The following is a 23449-nucleotide window of genomic DNA, read 5'->3' on the forward strand; positions in this document are numbered from 1 at the left end:
GATAGACTATGGAGAAACCCAGGTCCGTCAGTGGTTATTGCCAGAGCTCCGGGGAAGAGCCTTGCTAATAAGAAATAAATTAGACATGGAAAGAAGCAAAAAGATTTTTTTTTATAAAATTTGGGATACATCAGGAATCATCTGGAAGGATGGAGGACCTGAGCTAGAGGGGAGGTTCCCTGGAGACTGGGAACATTCTGCATGTCCCATTCAGGTCCTTCCTTCTTGCCTGAGAACTGGGAAGCAATCAGCCCCTGGAATGGACTCCCTGTGGTTTACACAGCTGCTGGGCTTGAGAATACTTTAAAAGGTTAAGAATTCAAGATCCAGGGGTGTAGGTAAAATTACGGGACTCTGAAACAACTCAGGCAACACCTAGATCTTACCTAGGTACTGATGACACAAATTATTAAAAAAAAGAAAGAAAAAAGGAAAAAGTGAGCTCCCTGGCTGACTGACTTTGGAGTGTCAGTCCCTGGAGGTAGTCTGAGCAGGGGTGGGACATCGACCTCTTGTTTGCTTTATTCCATAGCATCTTTTAATCTTGGTTGTTGCTTTCAGTTTCCCAAAGAACTAAGAAGGTAAACAGTATACAACACACACTGAAATGTTACCTTCTGTTGTTGAAAGTTAAAATGGAAAGTTGTAGATTATCTGTCAAAAGCAAATCTACATATGAAAAACTTATGAATAGGTCTAAATAAATACATTGCAGTGGAAACTTCATAACTGAGCATGACATCAACGTTTTTCTCTGAGGTGGAAGTTGGGGGGGGGGGCATCCCTACACCTGTGGTCACTGAACAAATGGAAGTGGTCAGATCACAGGTAGGCAGAACCCCAAATGTGGATTTTAACTAAATGAGACCAAGGACTGTAGACAAATACATTCCAGGCAAATTCACATGGAATACACAAAACTAACTCTAAAGCAGTAACTTTCTACACAACAAAGCAAAAAATAGGACACCCATTTTGAAATAAGTTACTCTGAAATAATTTTTGGATGTTGTAATTGAAATGGAAGTTCTGGAGGGGACAGCATTCAGAGTAGAGTTGCACCTAGTCTAGGTCGAGTGTCACTGCTGAGGTCATTACTGTCTTAAGAGTCTCCACTTCTCTTCCTTCTTGTGCAATTTCAAGCATACGTATGTCTATTGCACGTCAACAGGCACGTGCATTTGCTCAGTTTCCACGGTCAAGGGACTGAGTCATCTACACCTCTCCTTTGGCTAAAAAAAAAAAAAAAACCCAAACACTAGTTTTTTCCCTCCTGCTCGCTCCCCTGCATTATAACATTCAAACAGTGTTGGGTGAAAGTAGGCAGGGAATTGGATATTGCTGAGCCTCTCCCATGGATCAGCACTGGACACATTCTATTTTAAAACATCCAGCATTCACCAGCACACTGCGCAGTGGGTGTTATTGTTTCCACTTCACATACAAGAAAACCTGAAGCTGAGAGAAGCTCAGTGATCGGTCCAGGGCTCATGGGAGCAGTACAAGATGGAGATGAGTCCACATCCACGTCTGCCTGGCTCCCCTGGCCCAACCTCTGGCAACCTCGGCACTGCTGCCATACTGAGCTGGGCAATCTTTTTTTTTTTTTTTTTTTTTTAAATTTTTATTAAAGGTTAGTTGACTTACAATGTTGTATCAATTTCTGCTGTACGACAAAGTGACAAGCTGGGGAACCTTCATGGTGAGGACTGTCCTGTGAACTGCAGGATGTACAGCAGCATCCCTGGCCCTCACCCACCAGAAGCCACCAGATTCCTACCACCCATCCCTCCCCCAACCCCTCCCCCAACCTGGCACCTCCCCCACAGTTGTGACATCCCAAAATGTCTTCTTCTCAAATGTCCCCTGGGAGGCAAAATCGCCCCTGGTTGAGAACCAGTGCCCTAGACTATGCTTCTCTACTGGAAAAGGTAATACGGAGAACATGCGAAGCTTAACATTTACGACTCCCTTTCCCAACTATACCCATTCATCAACACACACACATTGTGCTTAGAATGGGTGCTTAGAATGGAAGACACACTGGTGAAGGGGGTGCCTGTGGACCTTACTTAACCTCCCAGAGTTTACTCAAATGAGTATGCAAGCACGGATGCCTCATGCTCCAGTAACTGTAGTAAAAAATGACAGCTGTGGCTCGGGCTACCAAATAACATATGTATGGGTTTTCTGTGTACACGTGGGAGCACGCAGGTGTATGAATATGTGTGCTGTAGAGTATCGACGTTCCTATATGAAGAACCTTTCTGAACAGGACCACATCTGCAAACTGGAACACAGTAACGACTCTTAGGAGACTACCAGCAAGACCTACGGTGAGCCTGCTCTTATGCCTTTGGATTGGTTTTTAATTGGTTGCTATTTTTTCATGTTATCGGACTTATGTGATTTTTGTTGATGTCTAACCCTCCAAATTTTGACATCCACCTATTTCGACATCCAAGAGATGCAAGGTAGACTTGACTACATTATAAATGCTCTTCTCTTACCTGGTGAGGACAGCTCGTGGTCCTCGGGCCCGGGCATGCATCTTATCTAGCACCATGTGTTTCAGTTTCTGGTAGTACACGGGGCCAAAATAGATGTACGCTTCTAAGGGCTCACTGAAAGAAAAGTCAGAGTTTACGGTTAAGAAACTACATTTGGGCTGACAAGAGACAGCATTTTCTAGGAATGATCACTGACAGGCCTCTATTTGTTTATGAACAAGTCTATAACTGAATAAATGAAAGATAAAAAGTGCTAGAACTGAAAATATAAAAGTATTGTGGATGGAAATTAAAGATACATTGTTCAATTAAGGAATAAAATGTATGAACACTGGGGTGCATGTACCTTTTCAAGTCAGCGTTTTGGGTTTTTTGGATATATACCAAGGAGTGGAATTGCTGGGTCATATGGTAGTCTATTTTTAGTTTTTTGAGAAAGCTTCATACTGTTTTCCACAGTGGTTGAGCCAATTTACATTCCCACCAGCAGCGTACCAGTGTTCCCTTTTCTCCACATCCTTGCCAACATTTGCTATTTGTGTTCTTTTTGATGATAGCTATTCTGACAGGTGTGGTTTTGATTTGCATTTCCCTGATGATTAGCGAGCTGAGCATCTTTTCACATGCCTGTTGGTCATCTGCATTTCCTTTTTGGAGAAATGTCTATTCAGTTCTTTTGCCCATTTTTAAATTGAGTTGTTGGTTTCTTTGATGTTGAGTTGTATGAGCTATTTATATGTATTGGATATTAATCCCTTATTGGTCATGTCATTTGCAAATACCTTCTCTCATTAAGTAGATCCTCCTTTTGTTTTGTCGATGGTTTCCCCTGGCTGTGCAAAAGCTTTTCAGTTTAATTAGGTCCCCTTTGTTTATTTTTGCTTTTATTTCCTTTGCTTTGGGAGACAGATCCAAAAAAATAGCGTGGTGATTTATGTCAAAGAGTGTTCTGCCTGTGTTTTCATCTAGGAGCTTTGTAGTATCTGGTATGTAAATTAAGTCTTTAATCCATTTTGAGTTTACTTTTGTATATGGTGTTAGAGAATGTTTTAATTTCATTCTTTTACATGTAGCTGTCCAGTTTCCCAGCACCACTTACTGAAGAGATTGTTTTCTGTATATTCTTGTCTTTTTGTCATTGATTAATTGATTATAAGTATGTGGGTTTATTTCTGGCTTCTCTATTCTGTTCCATTGATCTATGTTTCTGTTTTTGTGTGAGTGCCCGACTGTTTTGATTACTGTAGCTTTGTACACTGTGAAGTCAGGGAGTGTAATTCCTCCAGCTCTGTTCTTTCTCAAGATAGTTTTGGCTCTTTGGGGTCTTCGGTGTTTCCTTACGAATTTTAACATTATTGAAAATTTCCAAAGTATGAAAGCAACCTAAATATCCATTAACAGATGAATGGATCAAGAAGATGTGCCCCCCGCAACACACACAATGGAATAATACTCAGCCATCTGCAGCAGCATGGATGGACCTGGAGGACATTATACTAAGTGAAATAAGTCAGAAAGATAAATATTGTATGATACCACTTAGATGTGGAATCTAAAAAATACAACAAACTAGTGAATAAAACAAAAACGAAGCAGACTCACAGATACAGAGAACAAACTAGTGGTTATTAGCAGGAAGAAGGAAAGGAAAGGGCAATACAGGGGAAGAAACGTTATCGAGGGATTATGAGATCATGTGTGTGAAACTCTTGAAAATCATAAAGCACTATAAAATTTAAAGAATCTTGCATTCAATTAAAAAATTTGTGAAAAAAATTTTAAACAAGTTGTGAAACAGTGTGTATAGGACAGTCCCTCCCTCACTGCCACCACCCTCGGCAAGCTACCGTCCTTGCCTGGACTGCTGCAGGTAATCTTCTAGTTGGTCTCCCTGTTTTGACTCCCTCAACAATCTATTCTTTGTTTGTTTTTGTTTTGTTTTTCTTTTTAGGGCCACACCTGTGGCATATGGAAGTTTCCAGGCTAGGGATGGAACTGGAGCTGCAGCTGCCAACCTACACCACAGCCATGGCAATACCAGATCCAAGCTGCACCTGCAACCTACACCTCAGCTTGCAGGAATGTCGGATCCTTAACCCACTGAGTGAGGTCAGGGATCGAACTCATATCCTAATAGATACTCACTGAGTTCTTAACCCCCTGAGCCACAACGGACACTCCAACAATCTATTCTTTACATGATAAGACAGAGTGACTCCTTCTAAAATAGAAATCATAGCTCATTCTTCTGCTTTGAATTCCTAATGGTTTCCCATTACACGCAGAATCTGTATCGCCCAACTTTTGTATCACACACCCATAAAGTCTAACATCACCTGGGTCCTATCCACCTGACTCATTTTCTACTCTCTTTTCCTGTCGCTTATTCTACCGGAGGAACACCGGCCTCTTCACCACCCTTCAAATGTAGCAAGCCCATTTGCCTCAGGGCCTTTGCACTTACTGACTTCTCTGCCTGAAACATCCTCCCCCAGGTATTCACATGGCTCTTCAGAGAGACATGGCCTGACCACCTTACCAAGGAGTCCTCCTCCCACCCCAGCATCAAGGTGCCTGTGCCCTGCCTCAACTCTTTACCTAGGTTTTATTTTCTGCAGAGCACTTATTACTGTTTGGTATTAAAACGAGCATTTGTTATTTCTGATTATTGCCTGTTTTCCCCACGAGAAATAAACTCTGCAGGATACGCCCTTCATCTCCTTGTCACTGGGACCCCTGCACGAATGACCCTGCCTAGCACATAGTTGGTCCTTGGCAAATGTCTATCACAGAGCTGACTCAGTGAACCTTTAGAAAAATTGTAACAAGAATTTAAAGAGAGACTGAATATTTAAGTGCTTTGACAGTGAATATTTAAGTGCTTTTCTTTAGTGGGGAGCAAGAGCAGCCAGAGAATTGATGCCCCTTTATATACACATATTTTTAACTGTCCCTGAACTTCCTTCCTCAAAAGAAAGGAAGCGTCTTCTATGTGCCATGTACCTCTTGACTTAATCCATGCAACAGTCCATGGAGAGAGAGGTTGTCTTCCCTATGTTAATTTATCTTTCAAAATTTTATTGGCATACAGTTGATTTATAATGTGTCAGTATCAGGTGTACAGCAAAGTGAATCAGTTATACAAATATATATATATATATATCCACTCTTTCTCCCCATATAGGTTATTACAGAACATTGAGTAGACCTTCCTGTGCTATACGGTAGGTCCTTGTTAGTTACCTATCTGATGTACAGTAGTGTGAATGTGTTAATCCCATCCTCCCAATTTACTCCCCCCCCCACACAACGGTTTCCCCTTTGGTAACTGTAAGTTTGATTTCAAAATCTGTGAGTTTGTTTTATAAATAAGTTCTTTTGTGTCATTTTTATTAGAGTCCACATATAAGTGATATCACATGATATTTGTCTTTCGCTGTTCTCTCTTTTTTTTTTTTTGTCTTTTTAGGGCTGCGCCTATGGCATATGGAGGTTCCCATGCTAGGGGTCAAATCAGAGCTATAGCCTCTGGCCTACGCCACAGCAATGCCAGATTCAAGCCACATCTGCAACCTACACCACAGCCCATGGCAATGCTGGATCCTTAACCCACTGAGCGAGGCCAGGGATCGAACCTGTGTCCTCATGGATACTAGTCAGATTTGTTTCTACAGAGCCACAACAGGAACTCCCTGTTCCCTATTTTTGAAGATGAAGAAATGGGCATGGAGGATTAAATAAGAGCTGAGCAGTGATACGGCGAGGCAAATTCAGAGCACACACACACACCCCCCTCCACAGTGGCCAGTCTTGAACCAAGTGAATATGGGTCACAGCATGATGCACGAGTGGAAAGAGTAAAGGAGGCAACAGACACGGCAGAGAGGACATCCAAGCATCTGCCTCTGCTTGGTTTACACACTTTATCATTAGCAAAGGCTTTTACAGCTATCAAGCCATTCCATGGGCTTAAGCACAACCAGATTCTTGGAAGACACAGTGGAGTGGAAGGCACAACAGACAGGGTGGCCAGAGACTCTACTCTCGCCCTGGCTCTGAAGTAGTTGTACAACCAGGGGGTCAGACCAAGATTCTTTCCAGCTTTAATAATAAATGCTTCTATTCCTCTAGTGTATGGATGCTCACAGCAGAATTGTGAGAGCTCTGTTACCTAATGTCACTCGATCATCAACTGAATAAAGCCATGTGCAATTTTCCCCCCTAGTTATGCTCAACATTGTGATAAGAGATGAAAGCTGGTAGGCAAACATATGTGGTAAGCCTTTGTGGTGCTTACAACTAGCAAGCTAAACTAATGTTTCTCAAATTTTGTCACCGAGACAAGTGGCAAAGAAATGAAAACACGTGGCTGGGGATACTGGGGAAGGTATAGACATAGCCTACGGCTGTCCACAGGAAGCAGAGCATAAGCCATCCAAATCTTCCAGTGAAATTATGTTCAGAAGGTCCGCCAAATTGATGCTTTGGTTGTGCACAGTCTCTGGTCAACTACCGCATTATTTCTGGATGAGAAGCAAAGACTAAAACGATCAGTTTAGCAAGAACTGCGTTTTTTGAAATGGACCTTATCTACTTCACTGAATCATTCTTAAAATGGACCGTCACTCTTTTCCTGTAATGTGATTTTCTAAAACATCTCAAATATAATACACCTAAAGGAATCCTTATTACTAGTTTGGAAAGATCACTTTGGAGAGCAATCGATATTTTAACAGATACAGGTTTGCGTCATTTTGATCACATCTGGATGATCTGTTTGCAGTGGTAAAATCAAGCTCTGTGTTCTCACACAGGCTTCCATGCCGAGTTTCACGGGCGCTCAAGCAGTTTAAAACTTCAGACAAACAGTATAAACGCTACACCCCAGAGTTTTATCTGATAAAATACGCAGGTGGGTCTTAATTTAAGCAATTGATTTTATCCTTTAAAACCCTGTGAGTAAAGTTTGAAAACCCCGTCATTCATGATCATTTCAGGGACAGCTTCTCTCAGGAGGCCCAGAACACCCTGCGCTCTGCCTGTGTGACCTGCTCTCCTGCTTTCCTGCTTTCCCTCTGGCTGCAGCCACTGCCCCTTCCCTGCACGGCTGCTGGTCTGGCCTCTTCCAGTTCCCTGAACTTACCAAGCTCTGTCCCTTGTAAGACATTCAACACCCTCTTCTTCTAGAGGCATGAAAGACTCTTTAAACGGTCTCTTCTCGCCCTTCTTATCTCTACTGAAACATCCCCCTCCCCACAGGGGTCCTCCAACTTATTCCTTGTCTGCATTTTGGTGAGAGCTATTTGCATTTGTATTTATTTGTTTTCATTCCTTTATCCAACAAACATTTACAGAGCACTGGCTGCATGTTAGGCCCTGTGCTAGACCCTGAAAATACAACAGTAAACAAAAGAGACAAGCCCTGTTCTCATAGAGGTTACCTTCTCATTGGGGATACAAACTATGACATTATATAGTATTTTTTCTCTTTTTTTTGCCTTTTTTTAGGGCTGCACCTGTGACATATGGAAGTTCCCAGATTTGGGGTCGAATGAGAGCTACAGCTGCTGGCCTACACCATAGCCACAGTAGAGCCAGATCCGAGCCGTGTCTATGACCTACACCGCAGCTCATGGCAATGGTGGATCCTTAACCCACTGAGCAAGGACCAAACCTACATCCTCATGAATACTAGTCGGGTTCATTACCAGTGAGCCACGATGGGAACTCTGATATTATATAGTATTATTACATAGTACTTGACAATGATGAATGCTACGGAGAAAAATATAGGAGGAAATGGGCAATATTTAAAGTAAGTAGGCAGGGTAGGTCCTGCTGAGAAGTTACCTTTTGTATTATTTTTTAATGTCTAGTAATAAATCTCAATGGTCAACTCCAGAGTCAGGGTCAGCGTCTACTTTGTTCACTGTTATGTACTCAGTACCTAGCATGTGTCGGGTGTCTGACATATCATTAGTGAATGAATGCACAAATGTTAGGCATCGGGCTACCTGTCAGAGCACTAAGTAGCTGATATTCATCAGAGCAAGGCAGAGAAAGGCCAACGGTTAAGAGATTTTGTATTATATACAATGGATATGTTCTTTAAGAGCTGTGTAGAATTCCTATTTTGGCAAATGAGATCTTTCCTACTTTTTAAATGAGAGCCTCACCAGCAAAACAGCCCTCAATTTCTCAGCTTTCTAAATGTGGACTTTCTGTTCTCCCCTCCCCCAGTTTTCTGGAGATGGAACTGACATATCACATCATGTAAGGTGTCCACGTGCTGATGGGATACACTTATATATTGCAAAATGATTATCACCAGAGCATGAGCTCGCACCTCCACCATAAATCTGAATTTTCTTGTATCAGATTTCTTAAAGGAGTAAAGCTGTGTATCTTGAGAGCTCTTAGGTTTTATCACACTTATGCTTTAATAAAAACCTACTTTTTCTTTAAGGTAATCTAAACACACTCACCCTGTGATGCCAGATGTAACGTAGTCTTTCCCCAAGTAGTTGTATCCGTGGCGAACGAGGTCTTCACACACGTCCTTCACTTTGCTGCCCCCAAAGGCAGTGCCGTAGTGGAATCGGCCGTCCAACACGCCGGCCTTGCCTGCCAGCAGTTCGATTAACTTTCCCACCTGTGGGATGGGAGCAAGTTCAGTGAGCCCCTTCCGGGGAAAGAGGAATTCTGTCTATTTAGCTCTGTTTATTTTGGAATTCTCCCAAAGATTACGAGACAACTACTACTGAGAGTAATAAATGAATAGTAGCGAATACCTATCCTCTCTCACTGTGACCTAAGTTTACGCCTCCCGAGCCCCACGGAGATAAGGACTCTCACTGCCCTCAGTTTACCCACGAGGGAACAGAGGTGCAGAGGGGTTAAGAAGGTGCCACAGCCGATAGGTGGGAGAGGCAGGATGACAAAGCAACAACCCTGGAAGGGAGATGAGTTGGGCTGGATACACAGGGCTCCTCTGCTGGGGGGCAGGTTCGTCTCTCAGAAGACAGCTCCCCAGGGAAGCACAGACCTCTCCACGTCTGCTCTGTAGAGGAGGTTGGCCCACCACTGCCAGGGTCTAGGAACCTATTTATTTAGCAAGAGGGCACAGGGCCCTTTCTAGAAACCAGTTTGAGGGTCTCATCTCTTTCACTTACTGCAAATCAACTGCCTGCCTTCTTCCTTAAAAGCAGTGCCTCTGGGAGCTCCCTTGTGGTGCAGCGGGTTAAGGATCTGGCATTGTCATTGTAGCAGCTCCAGTCCAATCCCTGGCCCAGGAGCTTCCACATGCCATGGGGGCAGCCAAAAAATAAATAAATAAAAAAACAAACCAGAAAAAAAACAAAAAACAAAAACAGCAGCGCCTCTGAAAAAGTACTGACCGTCATTCGAGATGGGAAGCCATGGGGGTTCATGATGATGTCGGGACAGATGCCAGAATCACAAAATGGCATGTCTTCTTGAGGGACGATCAAGCCACAGACACCTGGGGAGAGAGGATTTCATGCCACGTAAAGCAAGTCAGCAGAAAGAAGAACGCAGCACTGAACGGGGGTCTCCCGGCTGCCATCTCGATTCCATTGCTCTCACACCCCCTCCACGGTCTCCAGCAAGAGAAACAAACACAACAACCCTGCTGGACAGACAGTTAAAACACGGCTGTCCTTGCAGAAAGGCACTGCAGCCTGGGGCCTGGGCTGCTGGCATGCCACACAGCGTGTTGTCAGGTTGCTCTTGTGCCACGGAGACGAGGAGCAGCCGCTTCACTGGGCCTGGGCCCTGGCGGCGTCCCTGAAACTGCAAGTCAGCTGCAATCTTGCTCCTTGTCAGCGCGTTTGAGGATCTGCTACGTACTGCACCCAAATCACAGGAATGCAAGTTCTCCGACCACCAAACACAGAACTGATTGAGTGAGGGCTGTGTTTAAGTTGTGGTTTTGAAAGACTGGGACAAGGAGGACTTGTGTGTGGCTGATGTGCTGACCTGTCTACCTATTGGCTGCCGAGCCCTGGCTGGTTGGGAGGTTGGCTGGTTTCTGCCAGGGCTTGCCTGGCTGAGCCTAAACTGCCCTAAGGAATTTTAATTCCTATAGCTTATGGCACATTAGAAAAGTGACCTGTGATTGAAGTTGTAAAGTTGAATAAGAAAATTAAATGCCAAATTATTCTTGGTAGAAAAGGCTAGAATTAGAAATGGAATTCTAAGAATGAAAACAAAACAAAACCCCACCAACTCCCTGCATGCTATGGATGGTGTCTAAAATTATTCCTTAAATATTATTCCTTAAATATTATTCCAACCTATAGGGGATTTTATTGCTTAAGTTGTGGGGATTTTTTTCTTGGTATAATCAACTTTATCCTTAAGTTTTTGCAAACTGACACCTGATAACAGCCAATGCCAAAGTTCAAACCTGCTACTCGGACTGGCTATAAGTGAACTCAGCCTTAAACTTACTGCTTAAGTTTTTTTTTAATTCCTCTGATTTCTTCCTTGGTACAAGGCATATAGGGGCACAAGTCAGACTGTTGACCATACAATTCAGAATTAGAAAGCTAATGTATGATGGTGTTAGACCGAGAAAAAAGTGCTGTTACAGTAGAATTTTTCCTTTGTATATAAAGTTATCAACCATCTGCACCTTTTGAAAAGAAACTATTCTCAAAGAAGTGTTTCCGTCCTCAGTTTGATTTCTACGTAATTACTCACACTATCTTAAATTTTTCGTGATGTGTATAACCACCCAGAGCTGACATCTAAAGAAAAAGAATGCCATTTGCCTATTTAACGTCAGTTATCAACATTCAGATTTCTAGCGGCTGCCAACAGTATGGTAGTTAGACTGGGGTTGAATTCTAGAGCATGGAGGTACTTTAATTGGCTTTTTGGTTGAAATTGTATTGTTTAATGATAAAGAACATATGCTTTCCTGCATCAAGCACAGAAAACATTCAGTCCACTTTTTTTCAAATTCAGCTGCAATGTGTTAGAATTTAAATCAAGCAAAGTCTGTGACCCTCCTTTCTTCCCTCCCAAAATCCATCTTGTCCACACTGAAATTATCTGACAAAACACTAGAGCCACTGGGAAATCTACCCTGAAAGAGATCAAACTGTAAATCTAGGTGCACCGACAACAACATTGTTTAGCAGTGAACAAAATGTTAGAACCGGCAATTCCTGAAGAGGCCGGTCCTGGGATGCACTTGGGTGAGAACGTCCCTTTGGCTGGTGAGGAGCTGGAGGGTTCAGCTACATCCCTTAACGCAAAGTGTAAAAGTGTAAGAGAAGAGCCTCGGCACCCCCATCAGCGGCACCCCTTCTGGGCCAGTTCATGGGGGACGGCGGCGTCTGCTCAAGAGGAAGCTGCCCCTTCACCCCGACAAGAGAAGGTGGGGAGTGAGGTGCGGCGTGGAAGCAGGACACACTGGGGGAGGGTAAGGAGAGGGGCGATTTGCATTTCGTGTTCTCAGTCTCAGCGGACACGTTCAATCAAGCAAATTTAACTTTATTTTGTTACTAAAAGGAAAGCAAGGCTCCCTCCCCTGAAATCTGATCCCTAATGACTCTGCTCGAAATCTGATTAATATTTGGTACAGAGCTTCCTCGCTTGGGAAGTTGTTTTCTTACAGGCCCTCTTCTGACACTGCAATTTAAAAATACATTGGTTATGTAAGTAACTTTCAGAGTTTTTTCATTCCATTGTAGGAGCCGCTGTGGCTGCATCTGAATCAAGGGCACCTGTAAGCCAAAAATTAAATCTTAGCTAACTTAAAATTACTTTAGGCTCTGAAAACCCTTTTATATGCCAAGATGGTTCCCATAGCAGACAGGCCTGTGTTGTTTGTTTTGTGTGAAAGTGAATGATAAAAGATCCATGAAATCGACACAGAAAGCCAGAACAGCAGAAAGAACCGAGGGCTCTCCATCATTGCGGCTTCTCCCCTCTGCTGACTTGCGGAACAATGGAAGCTACACATCCAACTGCAGATCTAACACAGCTGTGCATTTCGTTAGATGAAGAGCACTAGTCACACGAGTAAATAATTAACTTATTCTGGTCCGCTGACTGTGCTTATGAGACCAGCCATAGCTGACAGATTTTAATACAAGTTAACACAAAGAGACCATAATGAGCTTAGAAGTTAAAACAAAATATTTAGACAGAATGTGATGATCTCGAATCTCAAATTAGACAGATGATTTTTTAAAGTTTGTATTTTACGGAATTCATTAGTGGGGGGAAGAGAGTTCTCAATCTTAGAACCACACTTTTCTTTTTTAGAAGGTATTTCTGTTTCAGAATTATTCACATTTTTAATCAGAGCAGGAGGTCTTTTTTTTTCCCCCTCTTATTTTCAAAGGAAAAATTAAAACTCTGGTTTCTCCAGGGACAGGGCCATAAAAACGTCTTCCCATGTTTAGAAAAAAGTTATAGTCACTTTCCTTTAATGCTGGTTTAAAAATGTAAATGATATGCAGTACGCCTCAGTGTGTTAACACTCCCCTGGATCCTTCAAAAGAGGATGGACTACAAATAAACCATATCGAATGGAAGCTGTTGTGAAACAATTACTGATTCATACCTTAAATGCTTACACAGCATTTCAGATTTTAAAATAAAATTTCATCCCCTGGCTCAGGCTGGTGTCTCAACCCCATTGTTTAGAGCACAGCCTCCTGGCAGGGAAATGCAAAGACACCAGTTTAACAGGCCTGGGGAACATTTAATGCACTCACAGGGGCCAAATGGGAATTAGGCCACAGACCACACTACAGAACTTTTAACAAATGAAAACAGACAATAAGGAAAAACTGGAACCCAGGAAGTTAGAGCAGAAAGGTTCTACAGATACCCAGTCAAAAAATATTATTCCATTGCCATCAATCTTAATTTCAAGCTGTAAAGGTGAAGAACGTAGGGCATCTAAAGAAGCCACAAGTCTGACTGCCAAGCCACACGGGAAAGGCAAGTCAGGGGTGCCCACTGCCACATTCTGTGTCGTGCCCCAGACACTGGCGGCTCTTACGCCAATTTGTTATTTCTATTTCCGTGGCCTTGCAGAAATATAGAAATCATTTTAAGAACAGGTTTATCCAGCAAAAGTCTGGTTAATCTGACAAATCACTCTTAGAAAGTATTTCTAATCATGAACAGCAACTGACTTGTTCAAAAGTCATTTGTGGACTTTTTTTTTTTTTTTTTAAACTAGTCTTAGTATAATGGATCTATCTCAATCCAAATAGGAGGGGGGAAAAAAGCTAAGAACATGGAAAAAAAAAAAGGTAAGAGAAAACTAAAACATCATATTACTTTACAGAGACAGGAAACCAAGAAATAACCGGCAAAAAAAAAAAACAAAAAAAAAAACAACTGCAATAATATCTTTAATTTGAAAACTCTTTTTGGTGTGACTTCATTAAGAATCAACTAGCCAAGTGTTGTCTATTTTGCTGACAGCTAGGTCTCCCCTTAAGATCACACTCTGCTTCACTTTTAATTGTTAAAATGATTACTTAGCAAATCTACCTCCTATGTATAACCACTTTTGGGTTAAATTTACCACTCTGAGATGGATATATGTTATTTTCTGAGTGACAGAGAATTAGTTTCCTCAATTCCCTCAATTTACACGCTGTGCGAAAAGTGCCCTGATGGTGGGGGGTAAATGACGAGGTTCAGGGCCACGAGTCCCCTCGAGGGGTGTCCCATACACATTCCCTAGAGGAAGGCTGAAAGTGAAAACACCTGTAGAGGTCACCCAGCCACACTCGAATGCGCTAAGTGATGCAGGGCAAACCTGGTGGTGCATCCTGCTGAAATAACACTAATCAGAGTCTAAACTGCCTACTGTTACTGTCTGTACGTACTGCTTAGACACGGCTATTTATTCTCCACAGTTTAACGCTCTGTGCACGGAACGAAGGTGAAATGATGCTGCCATGTTTCTTAGTCATAGTGCAAGAAGAGGGGTGGTGTTTGGTGAAGGAGCGATTGCTGTGAAGCCCAGTATCAATGAGGTTCCTATACGGGGGTTGGGGGGAATGCCCTCTCTAAAGGGCATCACCCCCTGGCCTCTCAGACCTGTGTAGGATGGGTCATCAAGGAATCAGGTGACCTCAATTTGGTTGGGTGCAGTTCAGCTGATGCTGCTGCCTTGGGGGTAAAGCACCACTTGCTGCTGAGCCTTAGTTGTTTGGTCTTTGGAATGGGAATACTTAGCACCCGCCTCATGAGGCAACTGTGTCACAAGAACAGATGAACTAACATCTGAGAGGTACTTTAAGGTCCTCAGAGAAAAGCAGCATCTATTATTACGTAAGAAACTGAATTACTCTTATTGCAGGAAACAAACTAGCAACGCAAAGGGGAATGAACGAAAGGAGCAGATGCAGTTGCACTGTGGCCGAAAAGCAGCTTGCTCTGCTGGGCTGTTCAGACCATTTCACACGATCAGGACGGTGTCTCCTAATAAGTTGAGAACTTCACAGGACCTGGGCTGCGGATTTCCAGTGCACGACAGCTTACTGCTGATGAACGTGGTGGTAAATGGGGCCGAAGAAGCAGCAGGAATGCTTTCAAGTTCGCCTGTGAGTGTTAAGAAAGGTCTCTACTTTGAACAAACTCGTCTCAATAAGCCTTTGCATAGTCAGTAACGTAAACCTCTAAATCAAAACGTGAAGGCGAACACAGGTGCGTACGCCTTTCTTCCTCCCCCCTTCCCAGTTACCGAATTAACCTTCTTTTATTCCTCACCCCACCACCTTAAATAATCCCAAGGGGGAGGGGAGGAGACGAAAACTGTTGAATCATATTAGCTTTGTTCTGTGGGTGAATCACATCCAGATCTATCTCATCACTTGCCATATCCCGCTTGACATAATTTTAATTCGGCTCTTCCTTACATGTTAACAGATAAATAATGCATACGAAAACTTGATTAGCTTTCTTATTAAAACATCACTCTAAATGAGAGGAGGCGCTAGAAGACAATACAGTTTTTACACGGCTTTCCCATGAGCAGTTGAATGGTTTGATGTGATAAATTTGCATAGTCTGAAGCACACAAAGGGCTGATTAATTGAAACCCTTACAATGCTTCTGGAAGCAGCTATTGTAAAACAATAACCATAGGAACTTTACAAAATACACATGGCTGAATGTGTCAAGAGCTTAATAAAATGTGTTGAGGCTACATTATTTGGAAACAGAATTGGAGATTTTTATTCTGGGCCGTAAAACACTAAACACCCTAATTTCAAAGCTTTACTGGAATATTTACTGAAAGGTCAGAGGGTTACTGGCTAGCTATTGAAGACCAAAATTTGTTCTTAAAAAAAAAAGTAAATGAAATCTTAAGGTGTCTCCATGGACAAAATAATCTTGGTTTCTAACATTAAAGTAAGAGTTGCCAGAGTTTCTTTTTGGAACAAAACTCTGAAGAACTGTCTGGCATCATATACCTTATCTTGGGGCTCACACTGTTCGCTCATCGGCCCCCTCCTCCCTCCCCCTTGGAGCCTTTCATTCAAGCAGGATCAAGCAAAGTAGGGAGCCAAAGACATCCAGACTTTGAAGCTGCAGACTTGCAGAGAGGGTTTTGGACGGTCTCAAGTGCTACATGAGTACAAGGTGTTATTATTATTACTTTAAAGCAGCCTTTTCATTCTCTCAATTTTAGAAAACATAATATAGGCAAAAGAAATAACAAGCAAAGGTCTGGAAAAAGCAAAGGTTTTGCCCAGCCTTGTTCAACAAACAAACTTCCCTCTTGGCTTTTCTGCCACACACCTATTAACATTTTCTTACTTCCCACAGGCTCTTCGTGCCTACTGTGTGAGGATTCTTACTGTGTTGGGAACTCAGGGGAGACTGTCTTTTCTTCTAATAAACATTCAGTTCAAATCCTAATAAATTAATTCAGCAGGTTGCTGAAGAACGTGTATCAATTCAGAGTGGAGGATGTGAACTTATAATGAAATTTCTGCTGAAAAAGAGAGGGTTGGAGAGGAATCTTCCCAACAAGGTTATCCATAAATGCATACTCCTTATGGACGGAAGACAGATGACACTGAGCCATTCCATGAAAAAACTGCATTTTGATAAGACTATACTTCCATTTTAACACAAAGATCGACTTCACTGTACTTAAACTAGCTGAGGATTTAGGGGGCGATACTGAGGAGTGTATGCCATTATCTCAGATTTGCAGTTATTAAAAAGCTTCTGTCTGCCAGGACAAACACTCTCGCTCAAATACAGTTTTTCCTCTCCTTAGGAATACTGTTTGGTACTGCTGCTGATTCTGTGATCTACAGGACCTTTGTTGGAGGTGCTAATCCTTTTTCACATGAGAGGCTGAGAAATGTTCTTTTCAGAGAAGTGATATATTGCCTTTTTTCCCCCTACATCAAAGGAGTCCACTCTTTCCTCCCTTATTGTGAAGGGCAGCAAAAGTAAGAGGAAATCTGGAAATATAATAATTTGGTTTCCTGAGCAGCGAAACAAAATTTAACTTGGGAATTCCTTAGGCTGACAGATAATTTTTGTTCAAGAATTAAAAAATAAAGCAAACCAAAAAAACAAAAACCCCACGGAACAGGAAACCTGCTCACCCTTCTAATGAATGCACTAACCATCACAGAAAGCAAGGCTCGAGATAAAAATGTTTGCCTTTAATGAGTTCCCTTCATATAGAACTCACGCCAAAGTTTAAGAGGCTTACCTGAGTGGTTTTGATTTTAATAAAAAGGCTAGTTCCGAATACGGCTCCATCAGCATTCTGTGCGAATGTCTCTTCCTATATTTATCTGTACAGCCAGTCGATAAAGAATATGAAGAGAAAACACGAAGACTATTCCAGACCCATGTTCTGTTCTATTTTTCCCTGTGGAGCAGCATGACGCATCTATTAGGTAAGTCATGGCTTCACTCTGAAGTACCTGGGAGTCTAGAAGGCTTGGGAAAGGAGATCAAGACCTCGGGGTTGGAATATCCCCCACAACCCCACCCCTGCCCGCCACTGAGTTTAAAATAAAACCTTCCTTGTTTTCCTTGTAAACAAATACACAACAAATGTACCTGCGGGGGTAGAGGTGGGCTATGTCGCCTTGCCTTTGCCAGTACTCTGCATATTACTAAAGGCTGGACTGTTGGAGAGATACTGGACGGTTACAGGAGAGGGAATTCCAACCCCACCAGAGCCGACTCATGAAGCATTTACTAACGACATACATAAAGACATACTAACGACATACCCAAAGACCTAAAGGACACAGGTACATTAGAAGACAGTTGGAATTCCCTCATCTACAAAGTGAGCTGGGAGAGAATCCTCTCTGCTTCCAGGCTGGAGTGGTCTTCTTGTCACGCCTGCTTCCTGATGGAATACCTTCCCCTTCCTCCACCCTTGGTCCCTCTGCTTGGGCCTCCTCCATTCCTGACGTCACAGAAAGTGATGCTGCTTACTGGGTCGGCCGCCCTTCTAACAGCTACTCGTTGCTCCCCCTTCCTCAGTGGGCTTCTGTGTCTGATCAATTACATTTAAGCTTCTCTTATCAGGCAGCGCTGATGCTCATTCCCAACGACTGAGCACGGACTCTCCCGCTCCGGTTCACCCACTTATTCTGGCTTCTTCCATCTTCCTGAGCCTTTATAACATAGAGCACATAACTACTGCTATTCAGCTTCCTCGTCACATTTGTTTCATTTCACTACTAATTATCCTTCCACCTTTGAAGTGATCAGGCTTGAGCAGGATAGACACTCATGTTCCATGAAACTAAATTTTCAAGTCTCCTTTAATTGTTAGAGAGGCTCCTCCATGAGGCGCTGAATACAGAAATGCCATCTACATGGTGTGCGTATACAAAAAGAATCCCTACCAACAGCTTTGTCAAAGAAAACTTGCGACAAAAGACGAAAATCAGGCCGTTGGATTTTTCAAACACCGGGAATGCTCTAAAAACGGAAGAGGAGAAGCAGGGGGCATAAAGATAACCTATATCAAAACCATCTTTACATTGTCTCAGAGAGAACACACGTGTGTCAGCTTGTAGGTGATGCTACCAAAAGGAAAAAAAAAAACAGTATTTCCAAACAATTTTACATTTCAAGAGTAAAAATTAAGTTCAAATAACTGCTGCTCTTGCACTGGTGTGTCCCTAGACCGAAAACAGAAAGAAAACTCACAACACTATGAAATTTGTATCGGCTCATTTCATGACGAGCACAACTGATGTGGTGGACTATTCCCCATTTCATTCCCACTTTAGTTGCCAACACCCAACTCTTTCAGCCTCATCCAGCTCCTCTTTGGGCCCTACTCGGACGGCTGGGTTGTCCCACGGCTCCACACAGAGGCCACCGCTGTGCCTGCACGTGCGACTCTTCCAAATCGACTCTCTGCCATCACCGTCCAAGTCACGTCCCTCAAGCGCTCCTCCTGTCCTGCCTCTAACTATCGCATTGAGCCGAATGAATCAGCAGAAGGGTTAACGCTGAGGACTCAAAAATTTACTCCATTTTACATATGCTTAAATTCTTCACAGATTTGTAATTTGAACCAAGGCTACGAAGCCTTGACAGAGGACCGATTAGAGAAGGGAGTGGGGATAGTGTTTTACAATGAGTTGATTTTAGAAAGACAGGAATACCTGAAAACACAGCTCTGTGTTAGGAGTGTGTCTTAATATAGGGGTTTGGCAGGCATTTCTGGAACAAGGTACGTGCGGATAGTATTTCCTCCAGACCGATGGCAGAGAAGTGCGAGGTAAAGCTGCTTATCCAGGAAGAAAAGGAACTTTGTGTCTTCTCCTTAAGGATATATTAGAATTAATATTTAAATTAGTAATATTAAATATAGCACTAAGAAATACTAGAATTCTATCTCAGGAAAAGGCTATGTTTTTTCCAAGAGGAAATCTCAGGGGAAATGGCAACCTTGGGGGCAGAGTGGTAACAGGACAGCAAAAGAGAGAAGAGCCACCTTAACTGCAATTAACAGAATGGGCAATGCACTTGGAATCAAAAATCTGATTTGAATCCTGACTCTGCAAGCACTAAGCTGTAATAGGCAAGCGACGTGATCACATCCCGGACCCTCAGCGTCCTCCGTAGAGGAGGAATAACAACACCAGCTAGAACTTCACGGTTAAGGGAGAGAATATAGAGGAACACCCTCATAAACCATTGATACACAAAAGGCAAAATAACATAAACTTGCATGCAAATTTTATCTCTAGTCCTACACTCTTCCTAGAGCTCCAGAAGCTACATCCAAATGCCTCCTCAACATCTTCACTTGGAGTCTACAGGGCATCTCAAACCTGAGGGCCAAACTTTCACCCCTACCCCTGCCCCTGCTTGACTCCAAAATACCATCCCCAGTCCTCCCCTTCTTGGTAAAATAGCCTTGCCAGCTGCTCAGGCCACAAACCTCATCCTCAGCTCCCGTCTTTTCCTTCCCCAACCTCTCAGCCATCAGCAAGCCCTGTTGCTCTAATTCCGGAGCACCCCTGGAAACCATCACTTCTCTCCTTTCTTCCACTGCTACTGTCCTCGTCCAAGCCACTGTCCCCTTCTGCCTGGACCAGCACCGTAGTCTCCCTGCTCCCCCCCTTGCTCCCTTCCAGTCGGCTCTCCATGTGGAATCCAGCTGACTTCTTCAAACAGTTAGGTTTTCTCACTCCTTTGCTCACACTCACCATCCAGCAGGCCTACTAGTTCCCAGAATATTTAGAATGAAGTCCCAACTCCTTTCTTGTGGCCACAAGGCCCTGTAGGATGTGCCCCTCTCCTTTTTGTCTCACTATCTCAAACCATGCTCCTTCTCAGCACAGGCCTGGCCTTTGTCTGTTCCTTGGATACACCAAGCTCACTAGTGCCTCTGGGCTGTTGACCTTAACTCTCCAGACACTTGCTGCACTGGCTCCTCCAGGTCTCGGTGCTGGCCTCCCTCCTCTGTTGCGCTCTTTTTAGGCCTGTCAGTCAACAGGTTCCACTGACTTGCTCTTTACTGTTGTTCCCTATTTTCCTTTCACAGGAAAAAAAAAAAAAAATCTTTGTCACAGCCCTCCACATCCAAACCCCACCTAGTCTGCCCTCCTTTCCTGCCCAGCCTGCAAGAGAGGACACGGGACAGACCTACCAGCAGTCCCCTTTACTGACCGCTGGCTGTGCACCAGGCACTGTGCTCCCTGCTTTACACACATCATTCTGTTTAATCCCAGGAACAACTCCTAGGAAACCGTCTCCATTTCAAAGAGGAGGAGGCCAAGGCATAAATGGATAAAACTGCTCACTTGGCGCTCAGAACCTTTACCTCTTTGCTATATTTCCTCAACCTGAAGGCTTTCTTTAATGCTGAACAGGGCTGGCCATGAGGTAAAGGGGACTGTGCCCATGCCGTAAGCCCACAGGGCAGAGCGGGCAGGGCCGGTGAGTGTACATCACAGCAAAGCGCACCAGGACTCAATACGACCATCACGACGGTGCCACCTCAGAACGGCTGCCTCAGAAAGCAGCAAGGGCCTCCCTTGGCAGGTCACGCACAAAATGGAAAACTCAGCTGCCAGAAATAATCTAAAAGAAATTCTTGTACTGGGGAAGATGGATTTAGACCAGACTTTTCAAGCCCTGAGATTTTACCCCTATCCACAATAAACTCTAAACTTCCTAGCATGAATGGTCTTCCCCACATGCCTAAATATTTAACTACATGAAATCCTTTGTATTCATCTTTTTGCCAACTCCTCATGGGCATTTGCCAAGGGTTGCGTTTCCTTTCTACCTCCCAGAGAACCCAACAGAGTTTTGAGCCCAGAGCAGTGACTGTGATATGACCGAACAGATTTCTCTGGGCAGATTTTCACTGGAGTTCAGGTGCACCTATGGGTGGGCATGTGCCCTTAGCTATTTCGGCTGCAATAACGTCAATGGGCTTGTGTGGACAGTTAGGATTGGGGAGTTATGAGTCCAGGGTGATAAAAGTCGTGGTGCCAGTCTGAATAAAGATGAGGCATTCCATTTTTGGTATTTACTAGGAAGAGTAAGTCACACTAATTTGGCGAGGGAAGATTCTGGCTTGTTGTATCTGTGCATTTAAGACATTTTTTAAAATAAATTATTCCACAGACACATTGAGTGGATACCATATAATAGACAAAGTGATGTGCTGGGTGCTTGGTGGTGGTGGGGTTGCAGGGGCGGGGGAAGGGAGTAAATACATCAGCAGGGCATATTTCTTATCCTCAATGAACCTAAAATACACAAACGTCAGCCAACAAAGATATTCTGATATTTAACAACCACATGTACAAGTATTTTTAACAAAACCATTGCTATTTTTGAATCTTTACACTTTCATTTATAAATGAAAAGAATTCGATTTTAGGTCAGTGACATTCCAGGAAAAAGACAAAATGGTAGACCTCGGTTACAATAATAATCCAGGAAAAAGACAAGCTATTCTTATCTTAAAAGATGATTAACATCCTTCTGATAATTGCTAGTATTTATGTCATAATTCTGAATGTGTGAACTTTAAACATTTTAAAGTCAGTTTTCAATCTTGGAAATGATTAAACAGTCAATAAAAACAAGACACCTTGGAGGCAAGGCTCTGGTCAACAGACAGAAGACTGGCGCTCTGGAAACCCTTCTCGCTTTTTACTAAAATAATTTTAACTTCAGTTCTGTAAGTTGCATTGAAAAACACTGGGCCTGCTCAGCATTCTTGTGTTGAACATTCTCGAATAACAGACATAAGGACTTCAGGTAAACAGGGCATATGGAACATGTGTTTATTCCCACTCCTTCTCTAAACCTCACTAATGTAGGAGTTGACAAAATTAAAAAACCTATAAGGATAAAGAATGGGCAAGAGATAACTGTCCAGTCTTGAAAGCTGACGAATAGAGGAAAGAACTGGAGGTGGCTTAAGAGAAGGAGAAACGTAACCCAAGTACCCGCAGAGGAGGCACAGGGCAGGGGCGGGGAGGAAGAAGACTCAGCCCTCGCTGCCACTGCCACCCCACCACTGCCACTCGGGGGAAGGCTCAGGAAACGGACACCAAGTAGGTGAAAAGCGGAATGTGGTGTGGGGCCGAGGGCCCCAGGACCGACTCGGGGTCTTCCCCTCCATCAGCAGTCCCAGCAGGCTCTGAGGTTCAAGTGCGTCCAGACTGTTCCCTTCTCACCACTTCCCCACTCACTGCCAACTCTCACCTGGGTTATTGTAACAGCCTTTTAACTGGCATCACTGATCCCTCACTTGCTCCCGACGGTCTGTTTTCACAGCGGCCAGAACAAGTCCGATCATGTATCTCACCCTGGTGCCCCGCTTCATGGTAAAAACTGGAGTTCAGGGTGACCTACGAGGCCTCACATCTGCCTCCTGACCGCCCGCTCCCTCTGCTGCGGCCACACTGGCCTCGGGCCGGTCCGCCAGCACTCCGGGCCATCCCTTTACCTCCCCTGCTCCCCAGCCAGAGAGGGTCTGCTCCCTTCCTCCTCTGAGGGCTTTACTCAAAGTCATCTTTTCAGTGAGCTGCTGCTCCTCAACCACTTTACTTAAAATTCCACCACTAACCACCCCATCCCCACGTGTTTCCCCTGCTGCTCCTCTGTCTTTTTTGTTTGTTTCTTTTCATCTCAGTGCTTATCATTAGCTCTTGTGCCCAGAAGAATGTAGGCCCCACAGGGCTGGGATTTGGTCTGTTTTGTTCATTGCTTATCACCAGGTCCTCGAGTAATACCAGACACTTTGAGATACTTTAAAAATGTCTGGATATGTCCACATAAGAAATCATCAGAACCCAAGTTTCTATTCTCCACCCCAAAGAGCCAAGAAAACTACCCTTTTACCCTAACACTGAACCAAGAAAATGAAACACAGTGAGCCATGACCCAAGGGTAAGTGAGCA

At 43.5% G+C, this 23449-nt stretch overlaps 1 protein-coding gene across 2 annotated transcripts in view; it reads right to left on the reverse strand.

The window, feature by feature from the left end:
- Positions 1–23449, reverse strand: part of POLR3B (RNA polymerase III subunit B) — a 120252-nt gene that overhangs the window by 6955 nt on the left and 89848 nt on the right. For both annotated transcript variants that reach the window (XM_047786477.1, XM_047786478.1), the window contains exons 24-26: positions 9908–10011; positions 8996–9162; positions 2511–2624 (exon numbers count right to left, since the gene is read on the reverse strand). In XM_047786477.1, coding sequence (XP_047642433.1) covers positions 2511–2624; positions 8996–9162; positions 9908–10011 — 385 coding nt within the window. The remainder of the gene's footprint in view (positions 1–2510; positions 2625–8995; positions 9163–9907; positions 10012–23449) is intronic.

This window comes from Phacochoerus africanus, chromosome 7 (assembly GCF_016906955.1).
Source record: "Phacochoerus africanus isolate WHEZ1 chromosome 7, ROS_Pafr_v1, whole genome shotgun sequence".
NCBI classification, from domain to species: Eukaryota; Metazoa; Chordata; class Mammalia; order Artiodactyla; family Suidae; genus Phacochoerus; species Phacochoerus africanus.